The sequence below is a fragment of the Vigna umbellata genome, chromosome 4, assembly GCF_029865625.1.
Source record: "Vigna umbellata cultivar VRB3 chromosome 4, Vumbellata_1.0, whole genome shotgun sequence".
NCBI lineage: Eukaryota > Viridiplantae > Streptophyta > Magnoliopsida > Fabales > Fabaceae > Vigna > Vigna umbellata.
The window spans coordinates 5726078-5738382 of NC_142168.1; the positions used below are offsets into that span (position 1 = coordinate 5726078).

A 12305-nucleotide genomic window follows, 5' to 3' on the forward strand; every position below is an offset into this window, starting at 1 on the left:
TTTTATTGGTCAATACCTGTCTATTAATATCATAAGTTTTTTAAGAATTTATTTGTTATGTACACGTAACTAATTTTACTAAATTTCTTAGGATTCGTTTCAACGTACATTTAACTTTTTAGAGTGGTTAAGACATATTCAAAGTTATAAGGAACACATATCGTCTTTAGAAAAAAGTTACAGTTCATTGCACCAAGTGTAACTAGTTAATCTTTCAAACTATAAATACAATTATAAATTTTATGATACTTTATAAATTTAACTTGTAGTGCTTATGTCAACCGGGAAGCTTTGAGTGCGGATGTGAACATTTTATAACTAGCTCTTAAGTCATTAATATTATAATTTGACTCAAACTATTCATTATATAAATATTTGATGACACGTCTCTAATGAAACAACATGTCATAAAGGATGTTTGGGAGCAGTGGGCTGCATTTCTTATAACCATTTGTAAATGATTAGATATTTTAATATTACATTATGAGTTTAGAAACTATTTTATGTGTAACTATGTTAAGTAAGTATGTTAGGTAAATATATTTAAGCACTTTGTTAGGTAAATATTACATTTTGATCTGTTAATAAAAACAATATTGATTATTTTGCTTGTTATTGATTATTTAGACAATATTCTAAGATTGAATTTTATACAGATCTGGATATGGATAATAGCACATACAAATCAAATATTTTAAAAAAACTTTAATTTTTTATACCGATTAAACTCATTAGAGGTATAAAAAATCTTGTTTTGTCACACTGATTATAATAGCACAATAATAAAAGTGATACTCTTTTATACCTGGTATAGCATAAACAAGTGTAAAAAAAAGTTTATTCCTTGTATAAATATCAAACTTTTATACCTACTGTAGACAGAATTAGTGTAAAATTTTATACATTTTACACCTGTTCTAGAACTGGTGTAAAAAAGTGAAAATTTTATATACCTTTTACTTTTATGCTTGTTAGGAAATTAATATAAAAAACTTTTTTAACAGGTATAAAAACCCTTTTTTTGACATAGTGATATATATATATATATATATATATATATATATATATATATATATATATATTTATATTATGAAAAGAAAACTCAAGGTATATTTAACCAAACACCAGAAGGAATTTCAAGAGAAGGAAAACATTAACAAAATATTGTGGAAGATATTCCTCCTCTGGATAGAAAATTCTCAAATAGTTAAGATGCTTTAAACGATTCAAATACGATCTTGTATAGTTAAAGATAGTTTTGAAGGAAAGTATACTTGATATGGAGGGAAGCTAATTCTTGGAATCATAATTTCCAGTTTTAGTAGGATTTGAAGGAAGGAATTACATCACAAAAGTTTCACGTCATTTTGAGTACCTCTTACTTTAATGACACCAAAAAGTTTGATTTTTACTTCTCCTCAAACAGAGAATCTATAAATTTATTATGTTTGAAAATACAAGGATTTTGTTAAAACTATGTTAGAACATCTATCATAAAAGGTTTATTTTACTTGAGTGCACTAGTGTGTTATAAGTGATAGTATATTCTATTTTTTTAGTGAATAATTTAAAATGATTGACCTCTAATATGAACATTAAACAAAAATAGTAATTTTCAACATTAAAACTCTGTCATGAAAAATAAAACCACCTTTTGTTTTCTCAATCATTTAATTTTCGTATGTATCCTAATTTTTATATTTTTTCCTTTTTAATAATAACGTAAAATGATTTATTTTACTTAATTATTTTCTCTTTATATTTGAATTTTAATAATATATTGTACTATACTTTACTAATTACTATTACGTGTCATCCAAATTTATTTTATTTTAATTATTTAACTTGTTTTTTAAATTATTTTATTTCTATTATGTTATTTCATTTCATTTTCGTATAAGTGAAACATATAAGAAATTACATAATATACAAAATTGTTAAATACAGATCCATATTTGACTTGTAATATTTTGCTCAAAATATTTTCTTACAATAATTTCAATTTAATTTTTTATTATTTTTATAATATAATGCATAAATATAAACTCTCTTTCTGTATATACAATAAAATATAATTAAGAATATATCATATTTTTTATTAAAACGTTTAAATTATGTTTTCCTATAAGATTATGTATGAAATAAAATATGTGAGCAAATTGTATGTATAGAGAGATAAATAGATATTTATTGATTCCTTATTATTTCAACTTTTGTTGAGTCTATATACAGCAGTGTAGACATTTGGGAATAACATTTTGTAAATAACAACTATTGAGAGAACAAAATAAGTATATACAACATTTTACACATCAGCTTCGCTTCTCTTTTACAATCACCATCCTATTCATATCTATGCTCAATGTATGAATGGTTTGAAATTTGTTTAATCTCTAAATATTGTAGGGAAGGATAGAATATTTTCAAATCGTCTATATCGACATTCAATTGCTTAAGGTACTTTAGACGCAGTATTTTCACCCTCCACCTTATTATGTTTACAAATATATTTTCCAGTTTTCCTCCAGTTATATTTAGCTCTAGTATTTCTGCAAAAATCTCTTCAGGAAGAAATTCTACAACACTCTTTCCAGGAAAACATTCAAGATGCAACTTTTTCAAACTTACTGGCAAACGGATACCAATTTTAGCATACCTTGGGTCAGACACACTCCAAGATATTTTAAGATGCTTCAGTGCTGGAAAATTTTCCAAACTTCGGAACTCCCCATCCCTGATCACGGCCTCACTTCCAATAAGTATGCTGAGTCGCCTTAAATTTGTCAAATTATTAGCAAGATCTGATATTGTGCAAGGAGTCTTTTCAGAAGTAGTTATTAAAAATCCTTTGAGTACTTGGAGATTAGTGAGCTTCTCAATCCCCTTTGGCATTCCCTCCAGCAAGCAACACTTAGACATAATCAGATGTGTCAGACTTTTCATTGATGAAATATCATCAGGTAGTGTCTCTAAATTATGGCAAGCTTTCAGATCAAGAATTAGTAGACTTTCAAGTTTAGCAACGGAGGATGGAATCTCGAATATTCTTGATATCCCACGTAGACTCAGATATTTCAACCGCTTTAACTTTATCAACTCTTTCAAGAATTCTTCACTCCCAACTTCAATGTGATGCAAAGCTGAATCTTGCCAACGCCCTAGTTGAAGCACCTTTAAATCTTTCAATTGATCGGTGACCCATTGCGGTTTAAAATTTAGATAACTTGAACCAATATTAAAAAAATTAATTAAAGTAACACCTTTTGTATCAATTCCACCTATTGTAAATTTTTTTCTATCAAGCAATAAACAGGGTGGTCTAATAAAATTTATATATCGATCAACATAAAACTTGATGTCAGGAGAAATTCGAAATTTATTGACATGGGGATCCTTTGTACTACCGTAGCGTACAATCACCTTAAATTTCAAAAGATCATGAACCACATCCTCACCCAATTCCTCTGCTGTTTTCTTCTCTGTATTTTCGATCAAACCCTCTGCAATCCACAAATTAATTGCAATTCTTTTCCTTATGATAGCGTTCTCAGGAAAAATTAGGAGACGCAACAAGAAATCGTTGAATGGATTGTCTAGCGGGTTAAAATCTCCCGCAGTCCAACTCTGCCTCTGATGGGGCTGCACCAATTGTTTCGACGAGTGAGATATTTTGGCACCCCTGTCATCCTCCTCCTTATATGAGTCGTCAAAAACAAGCGTTGGGAGCAAATTGTGAGCGGAATCTCTAATCCTCTTGCAAATGCCCTCCATGTCTTCATCCAGCTTCTTACGGTCTAACCTCTGAAGATGGCCATACACCTCTGCTAATTTGTCCAGCAGTTTTTCTTCATTCTTCTTCACTTCCACAAACACATCCTTTATTCTGTTCAGATCCAACCTCAACTTCTCCAATTTCTTATCAAATGATTCATCTCTTCCCTTTTCATGGAATTTGTTCCTTGCTCTCGTCAACTGCTTCATCAACACGGCTACTGCTTTCATCTTGTTTGTTCGAATCGACATTTTACTACAAACAAACACACAAATACTACGTCACCTAATTTCTTTTACTATAGAAATTCTTTTATTTTTTTTGTATCTGTATGTGTACACTCACACTTACCTTTAGAGGCAAAACAGGAAAGAAAAGAAGAAATGGAAAATAATAATTACAATAGCAAAATACGTTCGGGAAATTATGCTAGGATGTTTAAAATGATGTCAATAAAAGAAAAAGCGTGTATCAGTAGAAAACTTGATGAACATGATACATCACGCATTTACCAACTATAGTTTTCACTGATCAATTAGGAAAAATTTAAGTATTTAGTATTCTGCATAAGATCAGGCTTATAAGGAGTATCCTCAAGAATGAATAATCAGTCATTACAAATACAATACATTGTTTGGTGAATACTGTAAAACATAACATAAATAAGCTAACATGTATTCAAATAAAACTTTCTCTACAAATAAAACAACATAAATTATACGCTCAAAATTATTTAATTCAAAGGATATGCAATATAGTAGAAAGTTTAAACTCTTTTAGGATATAAGAATAGGTGATTTATATGGAGTTATAACCATCATTTGAAGCATCGTATAAAAGTTTATTATTTGTAATTAATATATCAATAACAAAATGGAGTTGAACCTTTGAAATAGTTGGGACAAGAAAAAGCTAGATGTAGGAATGTATTCAGTCCACTTGGTAACTTCGTCCAATTCTTTCTGTTACACCCTGCTATTGACAAAACAATATGATTTTAGGAAATAGCACAATCCCAGTTAGTATATGATCCAAAACTGGACGTTAACAAATTATTTTAATCAATTTCAGAAATGAAATATATATATATATATATATATATATATATATTATGAAAAGCAACAAAAGAGAACTCAGGATACATCTCACCAAAAACCAGGAGGAATTTCAAGAGAAGGAAAACGTTAACAAAATATTGTGGAAGATAATCCTCATGTGATAGAACAATCTCTAATAGGTAAGATGCTTTAAACAATTCAAATACAGCCTTAGGTAAGATGCTTTAAACAATTCAAATACAGCCTCATATAGTTAAAGATAGTTTTGAAGGAAAGTATACTTTATATGGAGGGAAGCTAAATCATGTCATCATAATTTCCAGTTTTATTATGATTTGAAGGAAGGAATTACACTACAAAAGTTTCACGTCATTCTTTGAGTACCTTCGACTTTGGCGATCCCTGATTTATACTTTCCTTCAAAGATAAAATCTGTAAAATTGTTATGCTTTAAAATACATGGATTTTGTTAGTGACTCCTGAAGTACCTTCTCCCAAGAATAATGTTAAAAGAATTTGAAGAGAAGAACAGTTAAAACCATATCACACACTCCGGATTAGCATAATGACTTCCCATTTTTGTTCATCAAGACAAATTATTATAGTCATCAATTACAATTTTAATATAAACTTTAAAGATTTTAGAAATAACTGTTACATGATTGTGTCATCGTTATGTTTATGGTTATGATTGTTATTATATATTGTTCGATCGTTTTGTAACTTGAGATGCACTTTCTCCGTATCCCACTTGTTCATGATTCATATTTCAAATATGTTAATCCAATATGTGAGTAAGTGGTTTGTACAAATCGTTTATTCTACCAATTGAAGACATTAACTGCGAAGAGTGACTACTGCAAATACATTGGCAGAAGAAACAGCATATTATTCTAGAATCAAAAGGGACGTCTTCATAGTAAGTAAGGTACATCTAAGTAAACAGTTAAAAGGATTACTGGAGAAATGAAAATCTGGAATAACACCTGCTAACAAACACAGCTGCAAATGTAAACCATGGAAACCCAAACTGGAACCCCCATTTATGTAACATTTGAAAGCCCATATTAAACTTTCTGAAAGTCCTAATTATAGTGTTCAAAAGCTCTCAAAACCCAGAAATTAAGAAAAAGCATTAAACAAAGGGTCTGACAATTCCCCTATTTTCATAGTGCATCCTTATACAAAGTATTCACACCTGCTTGACCAACAATCACATCAACCTGTGAAAAAGATATACATGATCACAAATCAGTAATAGCAACTGCATAATTGAATTGTATAACTGTCAATAAAAATTAGAAAACATAAACCATATCAAATGAACCCCCACCCCCAAGAGACAATAGATAAAGCTGTTTTGAAAGGTTAAACTTTGATTTACTAATTATGGAAATTAAAATACATTAAAAAAAGAGAGTACATGTGTTCCAAACAAAATTTTCACATCAACTTTCATTAGTGGGAAAGAAAATCTATTTACAGATATTTGCATGTAAAAATATATACGTTGATTTTTACTTTTGAAATCAAAACCCCTTTTCAAGAACAACAATGGCCATTATAAGTATGAAACTAAAAAAATTTCCTATTACTCACCACAGTTGTGAATAGAATCAAGGTATTTATCACCAATCACCGGCAATATATTGCTTGATCAATGTGTGGCGGAATTTGTTTTATTTCAGTGCCAAGTTCTTGTTCAATTCTATATCTGGAAAAAATAAATGGAAACCCATGAGAAATCTATAGGAATTTTGAATCAAAGTCACATGATAAATACTTACAAATTGAAGCGATCCTCATAGGTGATCAAATTCACTGCTAAACCTAGGTGCCCAAACCTCCCTGAACGACCAACCTGCATAACAGAACATCCATAAGAACACAGAACCATTATAGGGTGGAGAGAAAGCAGAAATTGAGCATAGAGCATACCCTGTGTAGGTAGGTTTCTGAGTTCTTGGGAAAATCAAAATTAATAACAACATTGACTGCTTGGATGTCTATTCCCCTAGTGAAGAGATCTGTAAATGTTTCAGAAGGGAGAGAGATGAAAAGTTATAGTTATAATTATTAGGGACAAATAAGATAAAAAATTTAGCAAATTCCATCAAGCAGATATATTTAACTAAGGACATGTGGCATGAAATATTACTGAATACCACCACCGCATTAATCAATTACACTAACCAAACAAATATACAATATGCTACTATTCACCATCCACTCAACTGATTTCTGAAACAATATAACAGTTGGAAATAGGAATTGCCCGGATATCAACGGAATAAAAAGAAAGACTCTGCTCATTTATAGCAGGATGCTAAAATGCCTGCAACATACCAGTACAAACAAGATTTCTGCAGGCACCATTGCGGAAGTCATGAAATACTCTATTACGGTGGTCTTGCAACATCTTTGCATGGATATAGAAACACGAATACCCAAGTTCAGTGATTTTCTTGGCAAGAAGTTCAACCCGATTCACAGAATTGCAGAAAATGATTGACTGGTTTATTTGCAGCTGAAATTGATACTGTTGTTATTACTACATTCAAAGATGGCATACGGAAAATCCAGAGTATCTTGACATAGATTACCTTAGAGAAAAGAGTATTTAGGCAGTGGACTTTCTGCCTCTCTTCAACAAATGCATAATATTGTGTAATACCTTTCAGAGTTAGCTCATCCATAAGGTTAATAACGTATGGCTTACGTAGATATCTATCTTTGAAGTCCTTTACAGTAACAGGATATGTAGCAGAAAACATCAGAATTTGACGGGTTCCAGGAAGAAATTGAATCAGTTGTTCTATTGAAGGTTGGAACTCTGGGGAGAGAAGCTTATCAGCCTGAGAGAAAATTATATAAAACCTCGTTATTGTCCTTTTTCTTTTTTAGTTTGATAAACAAATACATTATTGGTGCAGAAGTTACAGGTACAAAGAGGAAATAAAGAAACCTAGGAACAAGAAACATGACATAAACCATGTCAATCACTTCGTACATCACCATCCAGTAAACATTCTAACATTTTATTCCAACTAAATTCATAAGTAAGAGAATATCAGAAGAATTAATATTGAAAGTTCCAGAGAATGAATATGTAAAGGTAAAGATCATTGGCTCAATATTTATAACAAGAATCAGAGTCACAATAAACAAAGCCATTGCTTCTGCTAACACCATCCAATCATTTCTTAACCTCATCTTCAATCCCTTTTGTAATGCTATAAACAGTATAAATTAGCTAATGTATCTCTATCATTTAGTAAATTTCAAGATAAATGTAATTACCTCATCCATAACAAGCATAGAGCAATCTTTCATAATGCAAACACCCTTCTTTGCAAGATCTAATATTCTTCCTGGAGTTCCAACTAGCAGATGAACCGGTTGATATAAACGCATAATATCATCTTTCAGGCTGGTACCACCTGTTGTGACCATAACTTGAATTTTCAAATGTTTTCCAAGTTCTTTACACACTTGGGATGTTTGCAAAGCCAGCTCTCGAGTTGGGACCAATATTACAACTGCATTACAGTATATAACAAAGGCATTGATCAAGACATGAGTGAAGCCTAAAATCAATGCTCATTCAAAAATATAATAGACATTAAATAACTACAAATAACAAATAAATTAATCATGCATCAACAACGCAGCCAAAGAAATACTATTTTCAAACTTTGACACCATAATCTATTTGCGCATGGACAAGACAACAAAAAAATTGGCAGCCACATGTTCAACAATCAATATATACATACAAGGAGAAATTATAGGATATGCAAAAGACTAGTATACATAATTTATACATTCATCAAATATTTCTTATCCAATAAAAAAAAGTTTGTTTAAAGAAATGTTCAAAACCTATAGTTAAAATTAAGAGAAATTACTCCAAAAATATATTCTCAAAGAATTGGGGGCTGACTGAAAAATACTATCTCTGACTCTGAAGAATAGCACTAAAACACTTAGTTTTAGATTTTTACAAAATGATTATAATTTTTTTATAAAACGTGGCTTCATAAAAAAACACTTAAAAAGGTCAAAGAAATGAGCAATTATTATCTTTCTGGACCATGGACAAAATGCTGAAATAAGGTAAGGAAATTAAAACAACAACATTAAATCAAGCTTGTTTAAGTGAATACTCGAGAAATAATGTTACTAAACTAGTTGGACCTTCCCTATCAACAATCATAAATATTAGCTAATTCCCTCTCTGCATAAGTTTTAATAAGAAAACACTGCTTAGTGAGCCAACAAGCAGCCAGCTACAAGAAAGGTGAAAAAACTAAAAATAATAAACATAATCATTTCAACTATATTTATGAGAATTCTTAAAATGCACAAGTAGAGGACGAACCTTGAATAACATTATTATCCTGATCAATTTTTTCCAATGCAGGAATACAAAATGCAGCTGTTTTGCCTGTTCCATTTTTAGCCCTAGCAAGAATGTCACTACCAGTAAGAGCAATGGGAATGCTTTCTTCTTGGATAGGAGATGGCCTCTCAAAACCCTTCTCATATATTCCCATAAGCAGCTCACGCTTCAAAAAGTAATCCTCAAATTCATTGCCTTTAGTTGCTGTCACATCCTGAGAAAGACAATGAATAACGCTCAAGACTGACAAAATAATATATAATATATAGTTAACAGTATTGAATCACATAAAATAAAAGGTTTAAAACAAATAACTCATGGACGAAAGCATCTAATTAGACCTTCAAATCGATATAAAGTTATAAGATAAAGGTTCATCTAGCCTTCAATTTAGCATAAAATTCAATTTCATCAAACAAAAGAAATGATACTGAACTGGTTACGACTTACAATCAGTAGAATCTAAGTACATTTCCTATATCTCTAGAATTGCAACAAAGTGTGATTACGAGAGATTCTTAAATTTAATTGTCCAAATTACTGAAAAATGTCAATCGCAAATGCCTAAATAACAGGTATATACATATTGTACTAAGTAAGGCAAGGCATTGATCAACAAAATGCCAGCTATCACCCATGTAGAGAATCAGCTCAACAAAAACATTCTATTATATTAACTAAAATTATAGCTCAAAAATAAATGAAAATAAAATAGTATGGAATTAGAAACATCAGAAATAATGTGTACATCCCCCAAGGATCCCTCAAACAAAACACAAGACTAAAGCATGATGCATATCTCATATAATCATAAACTTCAAACACAAGTTCCACAGTTCTCAATTTTCAAAACCATACCTCTGTCTTGTAGCGTGTATCAGGTGCAGGGATATTTAGTCTCGCCTTCCAATCTTGTAAACTAACAAACAAAAAGAATTGAGGATAAAATTAGAACAATTATTTCCTTAGGCAAATAGCTTTGCCTACAGGTAAATATATTTGAACTTAACACGTAATTTTCGAACTTTTCACTTTCACATACTCAAAATTCAGCAAACATTTGTAGTTCCATAATACATTTGCAACACCAAGGAACTAAACCTCAATGGTGAACAATTATACATTATCAACTCACTTTGAATTTACACATAAATACACAACAGAAATTAATGTAAATATTAATGATCATGCTAGACAGACTTTATTAAGAAAAGAATCAGAACCTAGAACCTCAGAAAACCACAAACAGAGATTTAGTTTTACAGCTCAAATTTGAGTGTCAACAACATTTACAATATAAATTACATTATCTTCCAAAATCCATGATTACACAAAAAATCCCCATCCCCTAGCATAAAACAACAGGATCTCCATTCATAAAAGAAAACAAAAGAAGAATTCCAACAAATGCTACCCTTTAGCAACCCATATTATCAAAACCAAGTTGTTGGTTGACAGACAATTTTCACCATTACAATAAAAAAAAACAAAAAAGAAAACCGAAATCTCTAAAACTCTCTGAACTACAGAGAGACCACAATAACTACATATCTCCCACGTGAGAAGATACGCTTTCCTCCAATAGTTACACATCTTCTTAGACACCACAATAGACAGGCAACCTCTCACCCACACAACTAACTAACCATTGAAAATGTCTCAAGACAAAAAACTTTATCCATTCCAACTCCAAAAAACTCAACAAATCCAACATCCTTCGTTAATCCCATCACAACACACGTCTGTCCAACTCGCAACGTAATTTCCAATTTTTTTAAAGCGATTACAGTAGCAACACCGAGAAATTGCAGACAAATGCAGTCGCAATTGCAGTCACAGTTCGGCCACAAGAGAGATCAAAAACCTTGACATTGCAGCCTAAATGGAAGCGACGAACCATTTTTAAAAACCTTCGTAATTTCAAGAAATCGATCAAGTCCCAATTTAAATAAACAGACACCGAGACACAAAGAACAAAAACAATAAGGTCAAAAAAGACCTTGAGTCAACGGCTTCAGACTGTACAGTCTTCTCAACCTCCTCGACAACGTTGGTGTCGGTCCCACCACCTAACTGGTTCCTTCTCAACCACTGTTGCTGTTGTTGTTGTTGCTGCTGATGTTGATGGTGTTGATGATGCTGTTGTTGCTGCTGCTGATGGTGGTGGTGGTTCTGTTGATACTGCTGCGGATGATGGTGCTGCACCATGTGCCTCTGCACATATTGATGTTGCTGATGTGGCCTCGGTTGAAACCCAGGGTTCGAGTTCAACCCTCTTCCTAACCCCATCCCAGGTGGGTACCTCTCTCTATCTCTATTGTTCATCCCTCCGATCTAAAAACAAAAAATTTCTATGCAAAAACAATGTACAAGACGCTGCTAAACTCTACACGGCACGAAGCTAGGGTTTCCTGAGGGTCGCTGGATTCGGAACCCGTTGGCGAATTCTCGAAATGGGGTTGCGATTGGGGCCTAGACTAACAAAATCCGAGGGGGAAAATCGGGAATTTCTCAGGGTATCATACAAAGACCCAAAAAAAAATTGGGTAGGGTCGGGTTGAAATTTGGAGCAAGAATTTGTACAGATCTACAGCAGTTAGAGGGGTTGATTGGATTGGAGGCAGAGATTTGATGAAGGTGGAGAGGAAATGGAGGAAGAAGCAGTGTGGCTTTCTTTGAATTTCTTTTGCCTTGTGAATTCAATGAAATTTGATTGGTGAAATTAGGGCGTCAAAATGGGATTGCAGGTAATTACTTCATGGCCCCTCTTCGTCTCCATTTATTAAGTGTAAGCATTTCACTTTCTCACTTTGGATTTTCTTCATCTTCTTTCTTCAATAAATTAAGGATTATGGAATCATGGATCATTCTTCTCTTGTAAGAGATATACCTTTTAAAAAAATAACATAAAAATACATGGTTTCACACTATTGTTTTTAGGTGTTTTTCTCATCATTAAGGTAATATTTGTGTAATTTTAGAATGAAATTGTTGTTGCTGTCTATAATATTTTTTATTAATTATTAAAGTTTGACTGTAAAAATTACTCAATAATTATAAATGCTATTTAATT

The 12305-nt window shown here is 31.7% G+C and overlaps 2 protein-coding genes across 3 annotated transcripts; both read right to left on the reverse strand.

The window, feature by feature from the left end:
• Positions 1-2203: 2203 nt before the first annotated feature.
• Positions 2204-5060, reverse strand: LOC124831723 (disease resistance RPP13-like protein 4). 2 transcript variants are annotated; one of them, XM_047305800.2, is made up of 3 exons: positions 4922-5060; positions 4658-4747; positions 2204-4027 (listed from the first exon to the last, which is right to left on the reverse strand). In XM_047305800.2, the coding sequence occupies exon 3, from the start codon at positions 4021-4023 to the stop codon at positions 2344-2346; it is 1680 nt and encodes a 559-aa protein (XP_047161756.2). In that variant the 5' UTR covers positions 4024-4027; positions 4658-4747; positions 4922-5060; the 3' UTR covers positions 2204-2343. The 2 variants fall into 2 exon arrangements, with proteins under 2 accessions (XP_047161756.2, XP_087970302.1); XM_088114176.1 differs by having other exon boundaries at positions 4658-5054.
• A 638-nt stretch (positions 5061-5698) lies between these two features.
• On the reverse strand, positions 5699-12043 carry LOC124831724 (DEAD-box ATP-dependent RNA helicase 8-like). Its single transcript, XM_047305801.2, has 10 exons — positions 11232-12043; positions 10091-10151; positions 9212-9446; positions 8131-8369; positions 7434-7685; positions 7177-7357; positions 6769-6857; positions 6618-6691; positions 6430-6544; positions 5699-6053 (listed from the first exon to the last, which is right to left on the reverse strand). Exons 1-9 carry the CDS (start codon positions 11555-11557, stop codon positions 6466-6468), a joined length of 1536 nt encoding a protein of 511 aa, XP_047161757.2. The 5' UTR covers positions 11558-12043; the 3' UTR covers positions 5699-6053; positions 6430-6465.
• Between the last annotated feature and the right edge of the window lie 262 nt (positions 12044-12305).

Bases quoted from the DNA above. Each gene is read 5' to 3' on its own strand.
- LOC124831723 (XM_047305800.2), bottom strand. From the start codon at position 4,023: ATGTCGATTCGAACAAACAAGATGAAAGCAGTAGCCGTGTTGATGAAG.
- LOC124831724 (XM_047305801.2), bottom strand. From the start codon at position 11,557: ATGAACAATAGAGATAGAGAGAGGTACCCACCTGGGATGGGGTTAGGA. The intron at 7,358-7,433 runs GTAATCTATGTC...TATCAATTTCAG, and splicing joins TAAATACTCTTTTCTCTAAG to CTGCAAATAAACCAGTCAAT. The intron at 6,858-7,176 runs GTATGTTGCAGG...AAACATTTACAG, and splicing joins CAGAAATCTTGTTTGTACTG to ATCTCTTCACTAGGGGAATA.